We start from the raw sequence: 22,294 nt of genomic DNA, 5'->3' as shown, positions 1-22,294 counted from the left end.
AGATAAGAAGAATTGGTCGTTATGTAGCCTCCTTTGAGGTTTGATCATATCTTAACTGCTATCTCCCGAGCGTCAAATATCGAGTTGCGAACTCTTATGACTCCATGCGGTTGTGCCAAAACAGAAATAGGACCCACTCTTTAGCTAGTCACGCGCGAGCGCTGGACATCTCTTGGGAAACGCCGATAGCAGCGTGTTTTGTTGTGGGTGGACATATCCCGGACTGAGCCTGATCAAAGTCTCACATGCTCACTGTCTGAGTTGATGTTGGCTCTTGTTGCTTTGATACTTGTCCAACTGTCCTATCAGACTTGGTATCACTTTCCCCAGGGGTTTTTTTGTCTACGATATCCCCGTTCCAACTCCACATTCCAGAGAAGCGGATCGATATCGTTATGAGAGATCTGATCTTATCCTGACAGAAGAGGGACCCTTGTCAACCTTTGAAGGTATACATTTCTCTCCGTTTCAAAATGCATTGCCTCTGATTGACAAGTATTGGTTGTTTGCAAAAGATTGGCCCGACATTGAAACAAGCTTGTAACTGTCTCTCGTCCTTTCAGGTATTACATTGATGCTGGCCCACCGATCGACCCACTCATCGCACCTATTCCTTTATGTGACATTGCTCAGAGGAAACATCTACTGTTCATGACCACCTTCCCAGGTACATTGTGAACCATGGTCAACCAGACAAGGAAGCGCTCCGGCACACATGCCTCGTCTTATATCCCAGACACTCGCCATCAAGTAGTGGACGTTGAGAAGCAGCCGCATCGCACACATTATACCCACCATGACCATCGCAGTTCGATAGAGTCGGACAGCGGCGACGACTCCCTCACTTCTTCCTCTGCCAGCTCGCGTCGGCCAATGTTGAATGGTGCGGCTTCGGCGCGGCGCTCTCGAGCACCGGGTGGTTACTATCGTGTCCCGAATCGGATAATGCGATACCTGTGCCTGGCTCTATTCTCTGCACTAGTTTTGTTCATCCTCGCCCTTTTCCGCTTCACCATCACCTCGGATGCGAAGCAAGTCGCCCTCGAGCTGCCAAAGGTGGCGCCCAAACCGCCTCAATGGGAGAGCTTCCCTTTTCTGAAACGGTATCATGGTGGTATTCGAACACTGATCCCGCGGAACGAATCGGTACCCGAATATCCAAGTGACGGAATGGAGGAGATGGCCATGGGCTCGGACAACAATAAGGGTCAGGCTAACATTGAAACCAGAGGTCAGGAAGCCTTGATGTCGAGTTTGGTGTTCAACCCATACCCAGATTACGATTCAGATGAGTACAAGAAGAAGTATGGTGAGAAGCGCGAATGCTTCCTCGATGAGCAGGAGACGATTCGCATTCCCCCGGTGCAGCATTACCCTGGAGTACCCCGTGGGTTTCCGGATGCAGTGATGGGGTCAAATACAATGCTAGGTATCAAGGACGATGTTTGCTTCGAACGGTTTGGGCGCCTTGGTCCCTACGGTTTCGGATACAGTGTTAGGAAAGGTGGTGTCGGTGCAGGCCTGGAGGGCCACCGTGAAGGCGCAGAACGTGTATGGGATGATTTGCCCCCTGTAGACTTTCGTCACGTCGACTGGGCTGCTGCTCAGAACAGATGCGTGGCCCTCAATAGCCACCGCTTCAAGGACCTCCCTCAGCCGCGGCTGAATCGCTTTCTCTCCTTGCCCGTGGGGGTTCCAAAGTCCTCTTCTCAATCTCAGGAAAAGGATGAAGCATCCCAGTCGAAAGCGGATCGTCTACCTCGAACGGCAGTGGTAATTCGGACATGGCACGATTTTCACTTCACGCCTGATGACATTCTGTACTTGCGCTCCCTGATCTCGGAGCTCTCATTGCTGTCTGGAGGAGAGTATACCATTCATTTCTTAGTCCATGTCAAAGATGGAAACTTGCAAATCTGGTCGGACGACGAGACCTACGAGCGCGTGCTCAACGATGCTCTTCCGGCAGAATTCCGCGGCATGGGTACTCTTTGGTCGGAACAGCAGATGGCTCTCATTTATCCTGGGTTGGAAGAAACATGGACGCGTGGATTGCCTGTCCACGGTGTATACCGAAGCACGTTCATGCCAATGCAGTACTTCGCATACCAACATCCAGAGTACGACTTCTACTGGAACTGGGAGATGGACGTGCGATACACAGGCCACTGGTACCATTTATTCGACAAAGTGGGCAGCTGGGCGCGAGAACAGCCGCGCAAATTGCTGTGGGAGAGGAATGCTCGCTTTTATGTTCCCTCTGTCCATGGATCCTGGGAGGATTTCCGACATACAGTCCGTGTGCAAACTGAGAGTGGTACCAACAGCCCGAACAACTTATGGAGTGCGGCCGCCAAATATGGCTCGGATCCGTCCTCTGGAGACAGACAGGCTCTCCATCGTCAAGGTGACAAGCCAATCTGGGGACCCGAACGCCCCGATGAGCGGGATATTCTGGAGGTGGACGGAGAAGGCATCCCCCAGACGACGATGGAGAAGGATCAGAACGAATGGGGAGTAGGTGAGGAGGCAGACCTTATTGTCTTCAACCCTCTATATGATCCGGAGGGCACGACCTGGCTTCTTCGCGATGATGTGACCGGGTACAATAAGGAGAACGGTATGCCTCCTCGACGGACAGCTATCATTACCGCGTCTCGACTGTCGCGCAAGCTGCTCCTCACTATGCACAAGGAGACAAGTCTTAAACGGCATACCATGTTCTCTGAGATGTGGCCTGCCACCACTGCGTTGCATCACGGCTTCAAAGCGGTCTTTGTGCCGCATTCCGTATACATCGACCGTCGCTGGCCGACGAAGTACCTCGAATCCGTTTTCAACGCCGGCCGCAACGGTGCATCTGGTGGAGCTCGAACTTCCGTGTTCGGTGACCGGGAGCATAACTTCCGCGGAACTACCTGGTTCTACTCTGCTGGCTTCTCACCGAATCTCTGGCGGCGTTGGCTCGGCTACAAAGTCGATAATGACGGCGGCGAGCAGGAAGAATTGGCTGGAGAGGGAAGAATGTGTCTTCCACCTATGCTCTTACATCCGATCAAAGATGTGCAAATGGTCATTGATGACGGCGCGAGCGATATGCTTGGAGCCTCTTAAAGCTCGAGAGTACATATTTCTGTGATTCAGCGATCCCGCTTTTAAGCCTTCCTGCACTCTATGTGTTTGTTCGTCGATGGCAAATAGAAAGGCGCCCGGCGAAGATTTCTACCTCCTTTCGTCACTCTTCTTGATTTTTGTACATAGAGGGCTCTTGCCCCGGTGAGACGATCTCCATCATGCCTAGAAGATATAATGTCGTAATGAGTGTTTTTTTGGGCCCTGGTCTGACTTGCTTTCCTTTCTCTATCTGGTTTGAATATTCTACCATTCCTAGGATGGTCTCATTTCCTGTCTTGTGCAGCTTGCCTTTCATCCTTTGCGGTCATTGCATCTATTTGTCTGTACTGACCCTCTGGTCTTCGCTGTTTCGACCTTCACAGCTTGGCATGCACTGTATCCTGCGATGCCAGACCCACCTCAATCGCTTTGATCTGCAGCGCAAGGAACTTGGAATAAATCCGGCACAGGGCCAAGTTTCCACCCATGAACCAGAATCCCGGATGGCCACTTGGCCGCCACATCTGTCCGTCTTTTATCAGCATTGTTGGCAACAGTCCAGAAAGGGTTGACCTACCGCATTGACCTCACCCTCCTCGTCCAGGTCCCAGACATCCTTGCACCTATCCGCGACTCGATTGCCCAATATCTTGCGCACTGTTGTTCGCATATTGTCGTATCCCGTGGCCAGCACGACGATATCCGCGTCTAATGCGCTCCCGTCTCTCAGGAGCAGCCCACGGTCGTTGAACCCCGCTATCCCCTCAGGGCTCCTCTTGATCTTGATCTTGCCGTCGGCGATAAGTTGGCTGCAGCCGACGTCAATGTAATACCCTCCGCCACGGGTCATGTACGCGCGGGAGATACCCGCCCCGTCAACGCCAAAGTCGAGCTCGAAGCCAGCAGCCTTGAGCCCGTTTAAGATGTCTTTCTCGGCTTCGTAGGCGCGTTTCGTGAAATGCACGTCTAGAGCAAACTTTACCGGGTACGGGAGCGATTCGGAGATGATGTCTGCTTCTTCAGTGGACGGACTAGGTACGTTAGTTTTGTTGGCGATTAGCCACAGTGTTGAGGAAGACGACGTACCCGTTCTCCTCGTGCAGCCCTTCGTGCTGCATCAACACCCCTTTGGCCGCTGTGATGACATACGTCCCGCGGCGCTGCAGCATAGTCACGTCCGCTCCGTTCTCGTAGAAGTTCTGCGCGATGTCATGGCCGCTGTTTCCGGTCCCCACAACAACCACCTTCTTTCCCTTCACATCATAGTCGGATGCATCGTGGTGCTGGCTACCGTGGTAGATCGTCCCTTTGAAGTGCGCCTGGTTCGGGAAAGTGGGGATCTTTGGCTCCCCCGAGTGGCCGGTACACCAGACGATGTGCCGGGGATGGAGGACTCGCTCCGAACCGGTATCCACGCGGACGACGGTGACGGTCCATTGGGCCGTCGAGTCATCGTATTCGGCCGACTTGACGTTTGTCTTCAGCCATACGTTCAGCTCCATGATACTGGCGTATGCTTCAAACCAATCTGCGAGTTTGTCTTTGGGGGTGAACTGGGGCCAATTCCGCGGGAAGGGGAGGTAGGCCATGTGTGTGAACTCTACCGGGTCGTGCGTCACAAGGGTCTTGAGCAGTTAGAGCTCTGTACGGAATCAATGTCAAGAAGTGAAAAAAAATTAGACGCACCCTGTACCGCTTCCGCCAGTTGTCACCAATTCTCTCGTTGCGGTCGACTACGAGACATGAGATCCCGAGTGCTTGCAACCGAGCGGCCATATTGAGACCAGCCTGTCCTACGGCATGTCAGCACGCTCGATTGACAGTGAATTGCGAAGGAAGTACCAGCACCAACAAGGAGCGCTGTAGGCTCCTCGTTTTTGAACTCAAGCTGCCCCCGGCGTCTCTCCAGCCAATTCTCTTTACTCGTATTCCCCGGCATCGACTCGATGGTCCCCTTCGGGCGTCGTACACCCACAGATTCCTCAAAGCCCCTCAACTCCTGCAAACTCGTGTAGAGCGAGTACGCCTTCCACACACCGGCCTCATCCTGAGTCAGCCGCAGCACACCCGTGCCACGTCCCACCCGACTCTCGAAGAAGAACATCGATGAAATCCACCGTAGTCCTTCAACCGGCGTCTCGATTTTAGGCTGGAACCTGCCATCGTGCTGGAGACGGAAGGATGTGAGACGGGCTCGTGGCTGGTTCCGGCTGATGTACTGCTCGATCTCAGAGACGGTGTGGATGGTGTGGAAGTCCCAGTCTAGAGCTAGCATGTCGCGCCACCATGAGTCCTCATGGAAGAGCTCTGAGAGCTTGAGCTTGAGCTCGGGGACTGGGGATGTGCCCAGTTGGATCTCCAGATTTGTGAGCCATTGCTGGGCGATATCGCGGGGATTTACTGCCCCGATGGTAATGGGGGTTACGGGGAGTTGTATCACGTAGTGGTTTTGGGCGAGAGTCATTGTAGTGATGATGTGTTCAGTCAGTTCCACGATCTAGCAACATTCTAAATATATAGACTGAATCTGCCCGTGGGGCCGGACACCCTCCGATGCACCCATCTGGTTAATATCAGAAGCATAGCTGCAACAGCTGACTTAGAACGAGCTACCCGGGGGGAAATCCGAGGGTTCGGATGCACTGAGACAAGGGTTAGAACATTGCGGGGCATCCTTTCACTACCGATAGATACCAATATAGTTCAGGAGATGTGGGACGCTAGTCAGTTGCTGTCATAAATTCAATCCTGCCTGCTGATCAGGATTCCGGGCTAAAACACCCCGATGAGGGGTCTGGGTACCTCCCTAGTTGCCGAGGACTCCTACTTCTATCTCTTTGATCATCAAGGGGATACTGGCGTCCCGTCCTCCATTTGCTCAGTGCCATGTATATAACTGGTGATTGATTGTCCTCGAACTTCCTTGTCGCGCATAGATATTACTGGTGAAAGGACCCTAGTCTGAGCAGAATGAATGGAAGCAGCGGAGTTCGAGGGGCAATACCTCTCTACCTCGTATGAGTGGTCTTTAGAGGGGACCGCAGAGATACTGACTCGAATAATAGGTATGCTTCAATGGACGATGACGATTCAAGACACGGTTACCAAAGTGACATTCCTCGCGTGCCATTGTGATCCACAATCGTATAACCGCGTCTTGCATTCCAATGCAGCTCGCATGATCTCATCGACCATTGATAACAGAGCATTGCATTTCTAAAACCTACGGTAGCAGTGAGACATACTGCAGGAAGCTACTGCAGGAGACAGCGGGAAAAGAAACCCGTGGCGTTGGTACTGCAGGGGCATGCATTACTGCGGCGGAGCGTGTACATTCCCCATGGTGAGCCGTTCCGACCAGTAAAATCATGAATTGTAATTAGAAGCAGGAGGCAGCGTCGTCAATGTTGCTATTATTTCGATTTTTCACGACCGAGTGGTGGCTTTTCAGCTTGAGTTCTGCGGACATCTGTATACGTCCAGGCTCCTTGACTCCTTCCAAGGGTGATATAAACGAAGTCGCGCCCTCCCATCGCCCCTGTAGGGGAGGAATCAGGGACAGCCCTGCAATTAATGTTATTCAATCAGGAAATCTGATTGCTTGTCGGACGACAACATGCAATCCATCCTCACAATTCTTGTTCTTCTGGGGCTCAGCGTCTCATCAACTGCCGTGGCCGTCTCTCCAAACGACACCTTTGCTCCCGTGGTGACAAATGACAATGACGCCGGCGACGTTCTGTACCAGGCCACTCTCCCACATAGACAGAACACGACCCTGCGCGGCTGGGTCACTCTCTTCGCACCCCGAGACGGGGACGGCGTCAAAGTCCATGCTGACTTCTGGGGTATCCCCGACAATGAAGCCCTAGGTACGTAATTCCTTTCTCGCTGTTTGCATTGACTGACAACCTATACAGCATACTACATCCACGAGGACCCCGTCCCCGCCGATGGCAACTGCTACCGAACCGGTAACCCCTTCGACCCGTACGGAAGCGGAGACAAGGCTGCCTGCAACATGACGAGACCGCAGACTTGCCAGATCGGCGACTTGAGCGGGAAACACGGACCCATCGTCACGGCTCATCATCAGGGATTTGAAGCGCGGTACAATGACCTCTACCTATCGGCGAAGCCGGGTGAGCCTGCCTATTTCGGGAATCGGTCAATTGTCGTGCATCGGATGTCGGATAATGAGAGGTTGAGCTGTGCAAATTTTGTGCTGGTGACTCGACCTGGACTACTGCCTGTTGCTCTGAAGTACTGAGGGTGTGACTTTGAGGCCGTCTCTGTTAAGATGGTTTTCAGGATTTGATGAGGAGATGAGGAGCATGTTCTCCATTTGTCAAAAAATTGACTATGATTGTGAATGATAGGATAGCCGCTACGAAGCTAGTGATACCTCGATTTGCTTGCAGCGTGCCTCTGACCTCATACTCACCGTTTGGCTTTGACGTAAAAGAAGTACGTGCAGATAAGCCTTGATGATCTATCTCCGTTTTAGACCTGCACTGCCTGAGACAAGTGAGATACTTGGCTATGAACAGTTCTCTCATTCCGGGATTGTCATGTAATGTCCGACGACACACCATAAACTCTTCTAGAGCGCAGTGGCCAATGACTTGAAGTCTCGGTCAGGTCCCCCCCTTCACGGAGGCAGCTCAAAGTATCATTTGATAATTCCTGAAGGGTGGATCAAGTGGGCTGTCCGTCTAGATTTTCAAGCCTACTTTGGATGGCGCTTTGCTCATCTTGTCCTTCCACTTCCTTGTATTCCTGCAACACGATCCGGCGCATTACTCGCCGTGGAGCACGACGACCCGTGAAAAGCTCAAATTGTGCAAATCCCTGCTCTGGGAGAACATCGAGCCCATCAAGGGCAACCCAGCCTCGATGGGAAAGGGCGCGCATTTGCTTCATGAGCGGGGTATTCAGAGGTTTGTAGGCCAGCTGCATGATATTAGCCTTCGTCTCTTGAAGCGATGCCTAGAACTTACCTCCACTACTACGCCTCCGGTAGGGCTCCCAAGCCATTGCGAAGGTAACTGAAAGTTGGGAGCTGGCACTCCTCCGATACTATGAGCAGGTATGCAGCTGCAAATGACGGTTGGCGGCTTGTACTCGGCAGGCCAGTCATCCTGCAAGGATTGTAGGGTGTGGACTTTCGAGCGAGAGTTCGGCCCTCCCCATCCATGCGCCAAAAGATTCTGTCGGTTATAGTGGTGAGCCAACTTCTCTGCGTTGGCCTTGGTACGATTGTAGATGAAGATGTTTTGCACCCCTAGGTGGATCATTGAGTACACTGCCGCCCGAGCCATACCGCCCGCTCCAATGACCAGACCTGTGGACGACGGACGGATGGCATTTGCAGGAGACAGACCTCTTCTGAAGCAATTTCCTATCCCGATCCAGTCGGTGTTATCTCCGTGCAACGCCTTGGTGGGACCAGCCCGGCTCTTCTCAAGATAAAGGGAGGACTCAATAGCGGTATCCACGCCATCGGGAAACTTCCGGATGGGTATCAACGTGTTCACAGCTCCGATAGCCCGAGCATGCGGTGACATGGAGTGGAGAAGGGGAATGACTTCTGTCTTGTAGGGCAGACTGACACTTGTCCCGCCGAAATAGGGGTTCTCGACCAATTCATTCAAACCTCGCAGGGAAGGCGACTGATATATGGTATATTTATGCGGTATGCCACATGCTTTGAAGGCTGCATTGTGCATCGCAGGGGACAGGCTGTATGTGACGTTCGCGCCAAAGACAAAAAACTGCATCGGATCCAGAGCGAACGAGGCGTAGAGTGCTTCTTGCGCCTCACGCAAGGTGAGAGAGGGTAATGACTTGGACTGCATCTCTGCTAACAGCGGTGGAGGTGTCACGGATGTGAGAACGGGGTTGAAGCAGCTCGACATTCTGCCCAGAGGGGTGGTATTGAAGGCTATCACAGGTAGCTGCCACGGAAGACCTCTAACATGGTGGCGAAATCTTTCAACTGCGAAATTATCCTCGATTGTCGTTGCCGGCTGTGTCAACCGAACCATATCGCATCCTAGTCGTCTGGCTCGTTCATACATTGCCAGTGGTTCCGCATCCTCCCAACCCTTTGGGCACGGATGGGACCACGCGAAATGCCCGATCACTTTGCTCGTCCCCTTGGAAGCAATGACCTGTGATAAAATATCATCGCTGTAGGAGAGATCGACAGTCAAGTACTCAGGAGCTAGTCGTAACCCGTGTTTGATCAGACTCAGGTATGCATCATCCGAGCGGCGTAAGGGCCCGTTGTGTTGCACAGGAGAACCTACAGGGGTTAAGCTACTTTCGACATGGTATATCAGGGGAATGACGATGTTTCGCCGGATAGTTGCCACAGCTTGACTAATTCTGTCTGCCAGAGCCGAGTCAATGCCCTGGCCGTCGGAAGCACCTTCCGCTATATCCACCTTGAGCTCAAAGGCATCGGCGGTGGATTCCAGATCCTCAATGTCCAATTCGCGCTCAAACAAGGATGATATTGGCACAGTCACAGCGTAGGTATACATACGAGACTCAACCGGCTGCATCGACAGGGGGAACGAGGCTTGCTGACCACTCAGGATGGTACTGTCACCGGTTGCAAAGGCAACAAATTTCAAAAAATCGCGCTGTAACCGCTTAAGAGTCAAGAAGGGAGTCGAAGCTTGGGATCGCTGATCGAGTTCCAAGTCCAGAGGCGAGTGATTATGGTTGTCTTTTCCCGCGTAATCCGTGAAACCCTTCTCTGAGACATTGAAAAACTCCAGGTTTGAACAAGCCCGATATACCGGGCCAGAAAGCTCCAGAAACCGGCGAACTTTGACCGTATCCCAGGCTTTTAAATACGACTGGATGCTTTCGGGATCTCGAATAATGTGGATGACAGGATGCGTCTTCGCATATTCTCGCAGCAATTGCTGCCCGCTGCGCTCCATGGATCCAGGTCCACACGCAATGACACACCCCTCTTTGTGTTCTGCAAGCATTGACTCCATCACTCGGGCCTCCTGCTGACGATATTCAGTGAGATCATATTCCTTCTTGAATGCAGCCCGGGAACGACCCGTCACCTGCTGGAAATACTGATCCGCATCGATCATCCGTTTTCCCGAGGTCGCGGCGAGAATGACGGCGAGACTGGATTTGCCAGTACCGCGGATACCAATCAATACAATTGACGCATTAGGAGAAAAGACCCTCTGTGGTTGCGTAGGACTTTCGAGGCGTGTTGGGGATGCGAGATTTGAGTTCAATGTGCGCGGAGAGTTTGGGTACCAATGATGTTCGCCAGATGTCTCCGACTGTTCGTGCCTCGGACAAGATTCGGGCCTAGGAAGAGCAGCATCAAGTTCAGGTGTGAGGATTGATGGTTGGATCGCGTCTGAGGCGATGCCATGGCTGCGACTGCCCCGTGCAGAAAGGTGTCTTTTCGGTGCCTCAATCCGCTCAACCTCATCCAACTTGCGCTTCGCCGGCCTCGCTAGGAGCGACATGTCGTTTGAAAGAAATCCTGGACTTAAAGCTCATGAACAACCGGAGACTCGAAAGCTGCACATGTTGAAAGAAGCTGCTTATGAGCGATGATTCAATGTGAAGGGGTCAGGAAGAAAGAACCAATGTATTGATTGATATGGCAAACATCAATAAAGTTCAACCAGATTGTTCGCCTCGTGAAACCCAGAAGAGGAGTTGAACGGCCAGAGAATAGCGTCCAGGTTGTGGGGGATAGTCAGGACAGCGTCAGATTATTCCTTCGTCGTCGTGCGCGGGGGAAGACCCCTTCGCGCCTGGTGGCCTGAGGCACAGCGGACAAACACTCTGCCGCACATGATACTGTCATTTTACGTAATTTACCCCGCGGGGATCGAAGGCGTCGGCTATTGATGCCTGGGGCCATCACCCCAGAAATCGGGATTATCTCGAAGCATTTGCTAATTTATTCAATCAGCAGGCGATAATTGCAATTAATCGACTGTATTATTTTCTGCCATTTTACTAGTCTGACATCAAATCGAGCACGTACGAGCAAGACCTAGCATCAGTGCAGCCGCGGGTAAGCAGCCTGTGGTTCTCCCCGAAGTCGCCCAGCAAAAAAAAGGCTCCTTTTCGAGTGTCTCTTCTCCGCCCTGGCAAAAGAGACACAGATCTTCTGATACGGCGCGTTCTATCTCCAGTTGGTTTTAGCTTCGTCTGCGGTCCCTGTCTGAGGTAGAAGAGCTTGCCCTTAACGAGACTAGTTTCTGGACCTATTTCCATTACTCGAGCGACGAAAGACCTTGGTCGACCGATTTACAACGTCCGGCAAAGCGTTCATCTCGGCGATAACGGCCCAAACATGACCATGCGTCCAGAAGGCTCTGGTGGCCCCTTATACAGAAAAGCATGAGCAACGATATGCGCCAATCTCCAGGGCCCGCTAGCAGGTCGAAACGGCGATTGATCGACACCGACGAAGATGCCAGACGCATGCGTGCTGACGACCATTCCACACAATCTAAGCGGCAGCGAGTGTCGCGTGCCTGCGACAGCTGTCGCTCCAAGAAGGATAAATGCGATGGGGTGCAGCCGGTCTGCTCGACTTGCGCATCATTATGTCGACCTTGCACTTATAAGACCAACCCCAAGAAGCGAGGCTTGCCGACCGGATACATTCGCACGTTGGAGTTGCTGTGGGGGCTAGTCTTTTGTAAGATAAAGGGGAGCGAGGAGGTGGTGCGCGCCTTACTCAGGGCATCCAATATGCCGGGTCACCTGGCTACTATGGGCAAAGAGGCGGAGGGTTCTGATGATCTTGTCTCATCCTGGAAGAATAGCACCGTTCTCAAGGAGATCGAGCGCATGTTGACTTTATTGGACCAGCCGGAGGAGGAACAGGACAAGGTCATTCGAGGGCTTGGGGAGACGGATTCTCCGGAAGCTGGGGGGAGCAGTGTTCTCTCCTCGGACACGCTCGAGTGGCAGCTACCTGAAGGTGCCACGGACGCACGTCAATCACAGACCGCTGGTCTATCTCCTTCCGAAACGCCGCCACAGGGAACCATCCTCCGACATCTGCCGCCTCGTACTACAAAAGACAATAGCACCCAGACATTCCTCTGTGCAGATCCCATTGGCACCTCTACAGGGAACTTTCTCTTGCAACCTTTCTTGCAATCACAGCCTTCATCCCTTCCTCAACTTCCCTCCAATGTGTGGACGCTGCTTGATGTCTACTTTTCTTACACCCAGTGTTGGTTTCCCATTCTCGAGAAGCATGATATACTTCGAACGGCATTCCGTCAGTCTGAAGATAATGCGCAAATCTTGCCTCGGACGACAGGATCCGGGGACTGCGCGGCCCTTTGGGCAGTTTTGACTCTGGCGTCCATGCAAGAGAGGTCGATCGCGGCCACGCGTCAGATGGGAGCTTCTCCAAACCGGCCACGCTCTAGCCAGCTATACGCCACGGCCAGAGCATTGATACCTGCCGAGAAGGGCATTCATGAGATTGGGCATGTGCAGGCTTTGCTGATTCTGTCCTTGGTGAAACTCGGACAACAGGAATGGAAAGATGCGTGGGTGCTGGTAGGGCAAGCAATTCGAATTGCACGGTGGCTGGGTTTGGGTTCTCCACTGACAGGCTCGGCTGAAAATGAGAAGGGCTCGGCACGGTCAAAGCATGTCTTTTTAGGGTGCTTCGTACTGGAAACACTGATTTCTAGCAAGACTGGCCAGGCACCGTCGCTACGCAAAGAGGATCTCGTCAAGACCGGCCCGATCAATGAGGATGGCTTGGAGGAATGGCATCCTTGGGAAGATCAGACTGGTCTGCGAGCCCCAGAATCGTCGCGTGGTTCCTCTCACCGTGGACCCCTTCATGCCCTGAGCACATTCAACCGGATGGTGTCCTTGATGTGCATCTTGAACGACGCTTGTTGCACAAAGCGATTGGAGAACAATCCGGCACCACAGCTCGAGGCGCTGGAACGACAGTTACAACATTGGGTGTCGGCCCTCCCTGGAAGCTACCGTGTTGACTTGCAGAGTCCCACTAGGCTTGCCTCACCTCACATCTTTGGATTGGAAATGATGTTTGAAAGCAGCGTCACCGCCTTATCTTTGGACACGATACGCCAGGGGGATAAACGTCTGTCAGACCTGAGAAAGACTCGTGCGATTGAGAGCTTAAAGAGGCTCATGCTGCTGTTGCAAAAGTACATGGAAACTTATAGCCTGGCGGCGACAAGTCCAATCTTTGGAATGCTATTGACGTTTGGTATCTCCTCGGGGGAGGGGCAAGGCGCGCGAGGGGAATTTGAACTTGATATAGGCCTCAAGAACAAACTTGAAGAGTATTCCTCGCATCTTTCTACAGTATGGTTGCAAGACAGTGATGCAGAGGGGAGGGGTCTCTCACTGGGAGCGGAAGATGCATTCCTACCGACGCCAACGGACCGGTTGAGTCATCTACATAACGGTAATGCCTCTGCTCGACATACATCATCGGACAGTATGACCGGTCATCCAGCCTTGCAGCCTTTGGACGCTAGCGGACAGCAAGAGATGAGGGCTATGTTCTCCACACCGAACTCGTTCTTGACAAGCTCCTGGACAAGGACGCCGAACGTTGAAGACAACGTTACTCTATCCCTCCCGACACCTGCTAGAGCCGCTGGACCTTCGCATCACGCCTCCCAACTACAAATCCCCGCCCAAAGACCCCATTCTTCGATTTCTTCCGCTCCGAAACTCATCAATGACGGCAGCACAATACCAGACATACCATCACCCTTTCCCGTAAACACCCCCCAGTACCAGCAGACGTATAGCGATCCAAATCTGCACCTCGGACCATTTATGGATATTGAAAGATACGCATCATTACGCCGACCGCGAATCGCGCCAGACCTTGATGCATTGTTTGACGAGCTGGCCTCGTTGGACGGTACCGAGAAGTGAGTGTTTTTTTTTTTTTTTGTGGTCAACAGCTGACTGATGGCTGATGGCGGGACAGGGGTGACAATCAGCCCGAATTCATGCAGAATCTTGGGTTTGTCCCTGATGCCGGGATTTCGGATCTCTACTCCTACTCCAGTCAAGAGCCCTTCCTTCTGGCACAGACCCAGCAGCTTTCCGAGGGTTCTGCCGCCATACAACGAGAACGACAGCCGAAGCGATGACAATTGTCAGTTTGCTATGAACTGTACTTGAGCTTGACGCGTGTTGTTCATTGATGTGAATGTACATAGGGTATATGAAGAGACTACCCAGCGCCGACTACAAAGCCGCCCTCTCCTTGAAGTTCAACGCCACATGTTCCACAGCAACCTTGTATCCATATACTCCCAACCCAACGATAATCCCCGCCGCCTTATCACTGAAATAGCTATGGTGCCTCCAGGGCTCGCGCGCATGCACATTGCTCACGTGCAGCTCGATGAATGGGATTCCCACACCGAGCAGCGCATCCCGAATCGCCACAGACGTATGCGTAAAAGCCCCGGGATTGATGATGATGCCGTCGACGTTGCCGCGGGCGGCCTGGATGCGATCGATGATTGCGCCCTCGTGGTTTGACTGGAAGGTGGCCAGGGTGGCGCCTAGTGACTCGGCGTGGGCTTTGCAGGAGGCTTCGACGTCGGCGAGTGTTGTGTTGCCATAGATATGGGGCTCACGGGTGCCGAGGAGGTTCAAGTTGGGGCCGTTGATGAGGAGGATTGACTTGCCCATGGTGGAGTTGATTGATACGTTAGATTTGGACTGAACAGTCTGAAAGCTAGCGGTAGCAGGGCATGGGGGAACTGAAATCTACAGTCTACAAGATCGCCGTCTTATCCTTACATGGATAATCTATCTGTCAGTAGTATCTGTTGCAAATATCCAGGGACTACACCATAGAGCTTATTGCCATTAATGCGGGGGTGGCTGTAATAGTTAGGGGAAACGAAAGCCCGAGGGAAGAGCGCTTTGCCGGAGAGGAGAACCGGCCGCCGAGTACCCACTGGCCCCCCGTCTACTGAGTTCCTGACAGATGAGAACGATGAGATAGTATATAATCCCTGTATTATCATGAAGGGATGCCCATATCGATTGACTATCCATTGTGTCATAATGCCATTGGCATGATGCATCGGACGCTGAGGTCACAGGGTAGCCTCGTAGCGGTCATCTGAGGTCCAGGATATGGATAGTATGATAGTATCTAACCCATCGACTCAGCGGTACTCCGTAGTAGGATGCTTGCCATGCCAAAATACCCGGGGCGGTTACTCACGGGTTTCTGTGAGCCTGACATCCCAGTTCCGTTGGCTTGCGATCTCTCTTCACTCATCCGTCTACCCTCCCAATCTGCATACACAATTCATACTTCATAGAAGAGCTTCAACAAAATGGCGATAGAATTCACCCAAGACACACTAGACGAGATCTACGCCTTTGCAGTCGCTCTCGGTCGTAGAGCCGGCGACCTTCTCCTCGAGCGCATCGATAAGCAGATCGCAAGCGACGGCGAGACTGCATACACATACACAGAGAAAGACAATGCAGTCGACATTGTCACGCAGACGGACGAGGGTAACCCCATCGACACATCCACCCCGTCCACCAAAGAAAGAAAGAAAGTAGCTAAGTTACGCTAGACGTGGAGACATTTATCAAAACCGCAATCGAGAAGAGATACCCCGAGCACAAGTCCGTCTAGTCCAGCCACCGGCAAGTCTGAACCCCTACGAGACGCATAACTAACAATTCAGCAACCAGATTCCTCGGCGAAGAAACCTACGCTCAGGGCCAATCCCGCTCGTACCTAATCGACGCACATCCAACATGGTGCATCGATCCTCTGGACGGTATTCCCCCACCTTCACCCATCCACTTCCCTTCGGGCTAGGGTAGTGCTAATCGAGAACTGAAGGAACCGTCAACTTCACCCACCTCTTCCCCACGTTCTGCGTCTCGATCGGGTTTCTCGTCAACCACCGCCCAGTTATCGGCGTCATCTACGCCCCCGCCATGAATCAGATGTTCTCTTCCTGTGTCGGCCGAGGCGCCTGGTTGAATGACACTCGTGGCGCGCGCCGGCTGCCGCTCCGCCGTAACCCCATCCCCCCGATGCCGGCCACGTCGCCGAGGGGGTGTATCTTTGCATGTGAGTGGGGGAAGGATAGACGGGATATCCCTGGGGGAAACATGGCGCGCAAGGTTGAGAGTTTTGTGAGAATGGCTTCGGAGAGTGGGGGGATGGTGCACGGGGTAAGGAGTCTGGGGAGTGCGGCGTTGGATCTGGCGTATACGGCTATGGGGGCGGTAGATATCTGGTGGGAGGGGGGTTGTTGGGAGTGGTATATCCCCTGAAGTTTCCCTCTATGGCTCTATGGACATAAAGCTGATCTGAGGGATGTCAGGGATGTGGCTGCCGGTATTGCGATTCTGCGTGAAGCCGGAGGCCTGGTCACAACGGCGAATCCGCCTGCGAATCCCGAGACGGATCCGATCGAAGAGGCGCGCTTGGGCAGTCGGTTGTATCTGGCTATTAGGCCCGCTGGGCCATCAGAAACTGAGACCGGGAGACAGACGCAGGAGAGGACTGTGAGGGAGGTGTGGAAGCGCGTGAGGGAGCTGGATTATACACGACCTGGTGCATAGATTTGATGAATACATTCGTTCTATAGAAAATCTATGTACAGCAGTCTTTCATACATGCAGGTTATAAATTTGACTTGGACGGCACCCGTTCAGCAATCAACTTGCCCACCACCTCCTTGACCTTCTCTACTAGGCCAGGCTCCGCAACCACGTCCCTACCAGTCCACAGCCGTGCCTGCTCCAGGCCCTGCCAGATCAACGCCTCCGAACCAAGAATCACCTTCCACCCAGCCGTGGAGGCCAGCTGCGCAATCTCCGTCCACGGGACAGGGTGATAGCACATCTCCAGAATCACGCCTTTGGGGGTTGCCGTCGTTGCCGGGGCCTCCCCTAGAAACACTTGCAGCACTTCCCTGGCTTGGAGCTCCCCCGGCGTTTTGGGAGGGTAATTGGGGATCCCCGAGACAATGACCGCGGGAGGCTCCAGACGAGCCGCAACCGTGCGATCCGTCACATGGATGAGCGGAGCCTTGTCGGAGCTGGGATTGCGCTGGCGGTCCTCCTCAAGAATGGCAGCTACTTCGGCCGCATCCCGATTGACGACGTAGATCTTGCTGCAGCCCAGCCACTTGCGCATCACGTAGATTGCTGTGCGGGCGGTGCCGCCTCCGCCGACGATGAGGGCGGGCTTGTTGCGGAATGCCTTCTCGCCGGTGGAATTCTGGAGAAGAGCCTCGCGGATGCCGATGCAGTCTGTGTTGGTGCCGACGTAGGACGTCCTGCCATCGGCTTCCGGGCGGAGGAAGATGGTGTTGCAGGCGCCGGCCTGTCGGGCGTCCTCGGTGAGGTCGTCGAGGTGTGGCATGATAGTGACTTTCCATGGCATGGTCACGGAGGAGCCGACGAACTTGGGGTTGGACTTGATGGACGCGAGGAATTTGGGAATCGGGGGTGAGCGGGTGTATGGTGGAGGGTAGGTTTCTGATGTCCCGTAGACGCTGGAGAGAGGGATCTGGGTCCAATTCAGACCGAGACTTTGGTATATTGTTTGGTGGAGAGGCGGAGATAGGGAGTTGAGCAAAGGATGGCCGTAGAGATATGCCACTCCATCGATGTGGTCGGGGTTGCTGATGGGTTCTTCTGGGGGTGGTTGTTCAGAGACGGTGTCCATGATCGGGGAGGCCATGGTACTGCTGGACATTGGGGTACTTGATGGTATACAGGCCGATTTTGATGTACGATTCACATCTGGATGAAGAGGTAGAAACTTGATACTTAACATACTACCTAGGATGTAATTGTAGTGCTTCTGAGGTTGTAGTTGCATCCCGGAGAAACGTTTAGCTGCGCATGAGTCGGCGTGACTTCCGAGGATGTTTCCTTAACCATCCCCAGTCTTTCTCTCTTTCTCCAACCTCCATCACTTCCAGACATTCTTCTTCCAATTCCACCATCACCTTTGTCACCACTCACACAACTCTCATCGTTATTATTAGCTATTCATCCACCTCTCATCAAAAACAAAAAACCTCCACACTGAATACTGAATATCCATCAGCTGGCCCTCGGACAATATCCGAGCGCCAAGGCACGCTAGAGATTTGGCTTCAGCACTAAGAATACTAATGGCAAACTCCTCACGGGGAGAACGCTTTCCCGCCTAATCATCTACGATTTTACGAGTCACATTCAATCTATTTGTCAGATCGCCATGGTTGATGCCCCATGGGGAACCACATTCTCATACTCCAAACTCGTTCCAGTTCCCACGACCGAATATCAGCCGGCGTATCCCTTTTCCAGCCACGCACCCCTTGACCGAGATGGCGATTGGTTACCGATCCATCTGAATCCGTTTCGAGCTGTTTGAAGATGTGTCACTTGAATATGCTGGAACTCTAGCAGTCTTGGCATCCATTACGGAGTACTCTCAGCGGTATCGGAGTTGGTCCCAGGGCGCCATGAACAGCATGCTATATTCTTATTGCTAAACATTTAGACGATGCAAAGTTTAACATGCTTTCTTCCGAATGCTCCCCTCTCTGCTTCATTATGGCGCTTTAATGGTTTAACCAGAGTTCTCACCAACTCCTCCGCCTCCGCATCTTCTCCACGTGGTCGAGATCTCCAGACTTTTTCAATCTCGGACCGTTTATCCACAGCTGTGACTTGTTGGCTATTTAGATACAGTTGATGCCTCCATCAGCTTTCTTCTCACCTTCCAGTCATCCTTAGTACCATTGCGTCGACAGTTCTCGTACCCGAAATCATAGGTAGCACAATGTCCATCCTTGCTCTGGTCGAAGATCGACCAACTCCAAAAGAGGTCTACAACTGGAAGATTTACCTGCTGGCCGCCGTGGCATCCTTCACATCATGCATGATCGGCTATGACAGTGCCTTTATCGGAACCACTCTCGCCCTCAGCTCCTTCAGGGAAGAGTTTGGGTTCAGCACCATGAGCAAGACGGCGGTCAATCTGGTAAGCGCCAACATCGTCTCCTGCTACCAGGCCGGCGCCTTCTTTGGCGCTTTTTTCGCCTACCCTATTGGTCACTTCTGGGGTAGGAAATGGGGCCTGCTATTTGCCGGTACGATTTTCACCCTTGGCGCTGGTCTCATGCTTGGTGCCAACGGTGATCGGGGGCTGGGCCTGCTTTATGGAGGGCGTGTTCTGGCCGGTCTTGGTGTCGGTGCGGGCTCGAATATCACTCCCATCTACATTTCGGAGATGGCTCCACCCTCGATTCGTGGACGACTGGTTGGAGTGTACGAGTTGGGCTGGCAGATTGGTGGTCTGGTGGGCTTCTGGATCAATGTACGCTCATCCTCTTTTATGTCATCCTTCAGACGCTAACCCGTGTAGTACGGTGTCAGTGAAACCCTGGCTCCCAGCCACAAGCAGTGGATCATTCCCTTTGCTGTGCAGTTGATTCCATCCGGTCTGCTCCTCATTGGTGCAGTTTTCCTCAAAGAGTCTCCGCGCTGGCTGTTCTCGCGCGGACGTCGGGAAGATGCCATCAAGAATCTCTGCTGGATCCGCCAGCTGCCTGCGGATCACATATACATGATCGAGGAGATCGGCGCGGTCGACCAGGCCTTGGAGGAGCAGCGCACCACCATTGGCCTTGGCTTCTGGAAGCCGTTCAAGGCCGCCGGAACCAACAAAAAAGTCATGTATCGCCTCTTCCTGGGAAGCATGCTCTTCTTCTGGCAAAACGGCAGTGGCATCAATGCCATCAACTACTATAGCCCCACGGTGTTCAAGAGCATTGGTCTCCATGGGGCAAACACCAGCATGTTCAGCACCGGGATTTTTGGAGTCGTCAAGACCGTGGTCACCTTTGTCTGGCTCCTTTACCTAATCGACCGCGTGGGACGGCGTCTGCTGCTGTTGATCGGAGCTGCCGGCGCAGCAGTCTGCTTGCTTATTGTTGGCGCTTATATCAAGATCGCCGACCCGGCCTCTAACCCTACCCAGGAGATGACTGGGGGCGGCATTGCGGCCATGTTCTTCTTTTATCTTTACACTGTTTTTTACACTCCGTCGTGGAACGGCACTCCTTGGGTGATGAATTCGGTATGCCCATCATGTCACCTTGCGTCAATTGTTTTTACTAACCAGGGTAGGAAATGTTCGAGCCCAACATGCGCTCCCTTGCGCAGGCCTGCGCGGCCGCGTCCAACTGGCTCTGGAACTTTCTCATCTCGCGTTTCACACCGCAGATGTTCGCCAAGATGGAGTACGGCGTGTGGTTCTTCTTTGCATCTTTGATGTTGCTGTCCATCGTTTTTGTGTTCTTCCTTGTTCCGGAGACCAAGGGCATCCCGCTGGAGAGCATGGATGTCTTGTTTGAGTCGAAGCCGATTTGGCGTGCTCATGCGACGGTCCTGGCCAAACTGCGAGAAGATGAGGAACAGTTCCGGCATGATATCGAGGAATCGGGGTATAGCAAGACTGGTGAGCAGCAGGTGGAGCACGTGTCCGAGGATCTGCCCAAGGTCTAGCATGTATATGGAATCGTCGGCCAGGTCAGCAGCAGTTCATAGTAACCGCACCCCCAATTTTACTTAGTAACTTAATGCAATATGAGCATCGGAGCCATGTTCAAGGCCTGTAATCTCCTGCTGTATAATCATCTACTAGTAATATTTGACCTTCATTACTAGTCTCGTGTGTACAAATCTATATCACAGGCAAGTCAACCGCCTCCCCCGTCTCCAAGGCCCTCCTCACTCCCTCACAAACCATCAACGCTCGTAACCCATCTTCGCCAGAACACCTCGGCGGCTCCCTCCCGGCAATCACCTCCACAAAGTGCGCCAGCTGCAAATCAAACGGCGCAGCCTTCTGGTCAACCTCAAATCTCTCCACGGCCAACTGCTCCGTCCAACTCTTCTCCGCCCGCCCATCGTAACTCCACCGCGTCATATCCGGCACACTTAGACACGCTTCGGAGCCAAAGATCCGGTAGAAGTCCGCTCCACCACCGCCCTCGCTTGCCCCGGGTGGACCAGGGATAAGCGGGTTCTCCCCCGTGCCCATCTCAAAGTTATGCGGCGACGGGGTGGCATCACAAACGAGGAATGTGCCGACAACACCCGACGCGAAGCGCAGGATCAGGGCTGCGCCTTCTTCGACTTCGTGCGGCGGGTTGGCTCGCTGCCGTGGCGTCCTCTCCGCATGGACGCGGGTGATCGGGCCAAAGAGGTACTGCAGCGTATCGATGTCATGGACGAGGTTAATGGGGATCACGCCGCCGGAGGGACGGACACGACGCCAGTCCGTCGGCGGCGCGAAGTAGGCCTCCGGCTTATAGAGTGTCCAGAGGCCGTTGACTGCGATTACGGTCCCGAGGGAGTTACTATCCAGGATCTCCTTGGCTGCCCGAACATAGGGGTTGAAGCGGCGGTGGTGGCCAACCAGGACAGTCAGGTGGGCGTTTTCGGGGCGGCGGGCGAAGGCTAGCAACGACTGGGCCGATTCGACGCTGTCGCTGAGGGGTTTCTCGGTGAGGATGTGGATGCCGTGGGAGAGCAGCTCTGTTGCGATGGGGACGTGGGTGTGGTTTGGGGTGCAGATGATGGCGGCGTCGGGTTTGGGGATTGCCGCCAGCATGGCGGGAACAGAGGGGAAGTGTTCTGTCTGCAGCTGTGAGGCGACGCGGGCCCCGCTGCTGGCTGGGTCGACGAGGGCCACCAGCTCGGTGGATGGGTTGGAGAGGACGGATTGGGCGTGGCGAGGGCCGATGAGGCCGGCGCCGACGATGATGATTCGGAGGGGCATGATATTCCAAGAATTCTCACGTTTTTCACTATTTCCTCAATAACTCACTGCTAATGCTAGTGCTCTAATGCCAGTGCTAATGCCAATGCCAATCATGCACGATATAAATACTAGCCGGAACAGTCCTCTCACGCCATTAGTCTGGGGTAAATCCTCCAGAATCATCCAGTGCCGATGCCGGCGGGATATGCATCTGCATCGGCGACATGCATGCAGATGGGGATGCACGTGTACGAATCAGTGACAGGCGCATTCGGCGTCTCGAGTCTGTCTGGAAGAAAACTCATACTCATGAATGATGCACTGATT

At 53.4% G+C, this 22,294-nt stretch overlaps 10 protein-coding genes across 10 annotated transcripts; 5 read left to right on the top strand and 5 right to left on the bottom strand.

The window, feature by feature from the left end:
• Positions 1 to 209: 209 nt before the first annotated feature.
• AFUA_1G11660 (DUF3405 domain-containing protein) lies at positions 210 to 3,114 on the top strand (the record flags this gene model as incomplete). The annotated part of the gene is made up of 2 exons (XM_747439.2): positions 210 to 449; positions 497 to 3,114. The coding sequence occupies exon 2, from the start codon at positions 682 to 684 to the stop codon at positions 3,112 to 3,114; it is 2,433 nt and encodes an 810-aa protein (XP_752532.1). The 5' UTR covers positions 210 to 449; positions 497 to 681.
• A 377-nt stretch (positions 3,115 to 3,491) lies between these two features.
• On the bottom strand, positions 3,492 to 5,578 carry AFUA_1G11650 (putative flavin-binding monooxygenase; the record flags this gene model as incomplete). The annotated part of the gene is made up of 5 exons (XM_747438.1): positions 3,492 to 3,638; positions 3,692 to 4,145; positions 4,201 to 4,739; positions 4,801 to 4,907; positions 4,957 to 5,578. 5 exons carry the CDS (start codon positions 5,576 to 5,578, stop codon positions 3,492 to 3,494), a joined length of 1,869 nt encoding a protein of 622 aa, XP_752531.1.
• A 1,152-nt stretch (positions 5,579 to 6,730) lies between these two features.
• Positions 6,731 to 7,602, top strand: AFUA_1G11640 (putative cytosolic Cu/Zn superoxide dismutase; the record flags this gene model as incomplete). The annotated part of the gene is made up of 3 exons (XM_747437.1): positions 6,731 to 6,986; positions 7,035 to 7,377; positions 7,536 to 7,602. 3 exons carry the CDS (start codon positions 6,731 to 6,733, stop codon positions 7,600 to 7,602), a joined length of 666 nt encoding a protein of 221 aa, XP_752530.1.
• A 210-nt stretch (positions 7,603 to 7,812) lies between these two features.
• Positions 7,813 to 10,907, bottom strand: AFUA_1G11630 (putative quinate pathway repressor protein QutR; the record flags this gene model as incomplete). Its single annotated transcript, XM_747436.2, has 2 exons — positions 8,115 to 10,907; positions 7,813 to 8,067 (listed from the first exon to the last, which is right to left on the bottom strand). The coding sequence occupies exons 1-2, from the start codon at positions 10,626 to 10,628 to the stop codon at positions 7,813 to 7,815; spliced, it is 2,769 nt and encodes a 922-aa protein (XP_752529.1). The 5' UTR covers positions 10,629 to 10,907.
• Positions 10,908 to 10,993: 86 nt separating this feature from the next.
• Positions 10,994 to 14,299, top strand: AFUA_1G11620 (putative C6 transcription factor QutA). The gene is made up of 2 exons (XM_747435.2): positions 10,994 to 14,069; positions 14,129 to 14,299. Exons 1-2 carry the CDS (start codon positions 11,518 to 11,520, stop codon positions 14,292 to 14,294), a joined length of 2,718 nt encoding a protein of 905 aa, XP_752528.1. The 5' UTR covers positions 10,994 to 11,517; the 3' UTR covers positions 14,295 to 14,299.
• Positions 14,300 to 14,391: 92 nt separating this feature from the next.
• Positions 14,392 to 14,844, bottom strand: qutE1 (type II 3-dehydroquinate dehydratase; the record flags this gene model as incomplete). The annotated part of the gene is made up of 1 exon (XM_747434.1): positions 14,392 to 14,844. The coding sequence occupies one exon, from the start codon at positions 14,842 to 14,844 to the stop codon at positions 14,392 to 14,394; it is 453 nt and encodes a 150-aa protein (XP_752527.1).
• A 659-nt stretch (positions 14,845 to 15,503) lies between these two features.
• On the top strand, positions 15,504 to 16,758 carry AFUA_1G11600 (inositol monophosphatase family protein; the record flags this gene model as incomplete). The annotated part of the gene is made up of 5 exons (XM_747433.1): positions 15,504 to 15,687; positions 15,753 to 15,804; positions 15,874 to 15,962; positions 16,028 to 16,454; positions 16,518 to 16,758. The coding sequence occupies 5 exons, from the start codon at positions 15,504 to 15,506 to the stop codon at positions 16,756 to 16,758; spliced, it is 993 nt and encodes a 330-aa protein (XP_752526.1).
• Positions 16,759 to 16,819: 61 nt separating this feature from the next.
• Positions 16,820 to 18,266, bottom strand: AFUA_1G11590 (shikimate dehydrogenase family protein; the record flags this gene model as incomplete). The annotated part of the gene is made up of 1 exon (XM_747432.2): positions 16,820 to 18,266. The coding sequence occupies exon 1, from the start codon at positions 18,023 to 18,025 to the stop codon at positions 16,820 to 16,822; it is 1,206 nt and encodes a 401-aa protein (XP_752525.2). The 5' UTR covers positions 18,026 to 18,266.
• Positions 18,267 to 18,868: 602 nt separating this feature from the next.
• On the top strand, positions 18,869 to 20,816 carry AFUA_1G11580 (sugar porter family MFS transporter). The gene is made up of 3 exons (XM_747431.2): positions 18,869 to 19,516; positions 19,565 to 20,278; positions 20,329 to 20,816. The coding sequence occupies exons 1-3, from the start codon at positions 18,980 to 18,982 to the stop codon at positions 20,704 to 20,706; spliced, it is 1,629 nt and encodes a 542-aa protein (XP_752524.1). The 5' UTR covers positions 18,869 to 18,979; the 3' UTR covers positions 20,707 to 20,816.
• Positions 20,817 to 20,840: 24 nt separating this feature from the next.
• AFUA_1G11570 (Gfo/Idh/MocA family protein) lies at positions 20,841 to 22,294 on the bottom strand. Its single transcript, XM_747430.2, has one exon. It carries the CDS (start codon positions 21,983 to 21,985, stop codon positions 20,885 to 20,887), a length of 1,101 nt encoding a protein of 366 aa, XP_752523.1. The 5' UTR covers positions 21,986 to 22,294; the 3' UTR covers positions 20,841 to 20,884.

Source organism: Aspergillus fumigatus, chromosome 1, assembly GCF_000002655.1.
Source record: "Aspergillus fumigatus Af293 chromosome 1, whole genome shotgun sequence".
In the NCBI taxonomy this organism is placed as follows: domain Eukaryota; kingdom Fungi; phylum Ascomycota; class Eurotiomycetes; order Eurotiales; family Aspergillaceae; genus Aspergillus; species Aspergillus fumigatus.
Note: the sequence above shows the minus strand (reverse complement) of the source record. Positions and strands in the feature narration are given on the sequence as shown.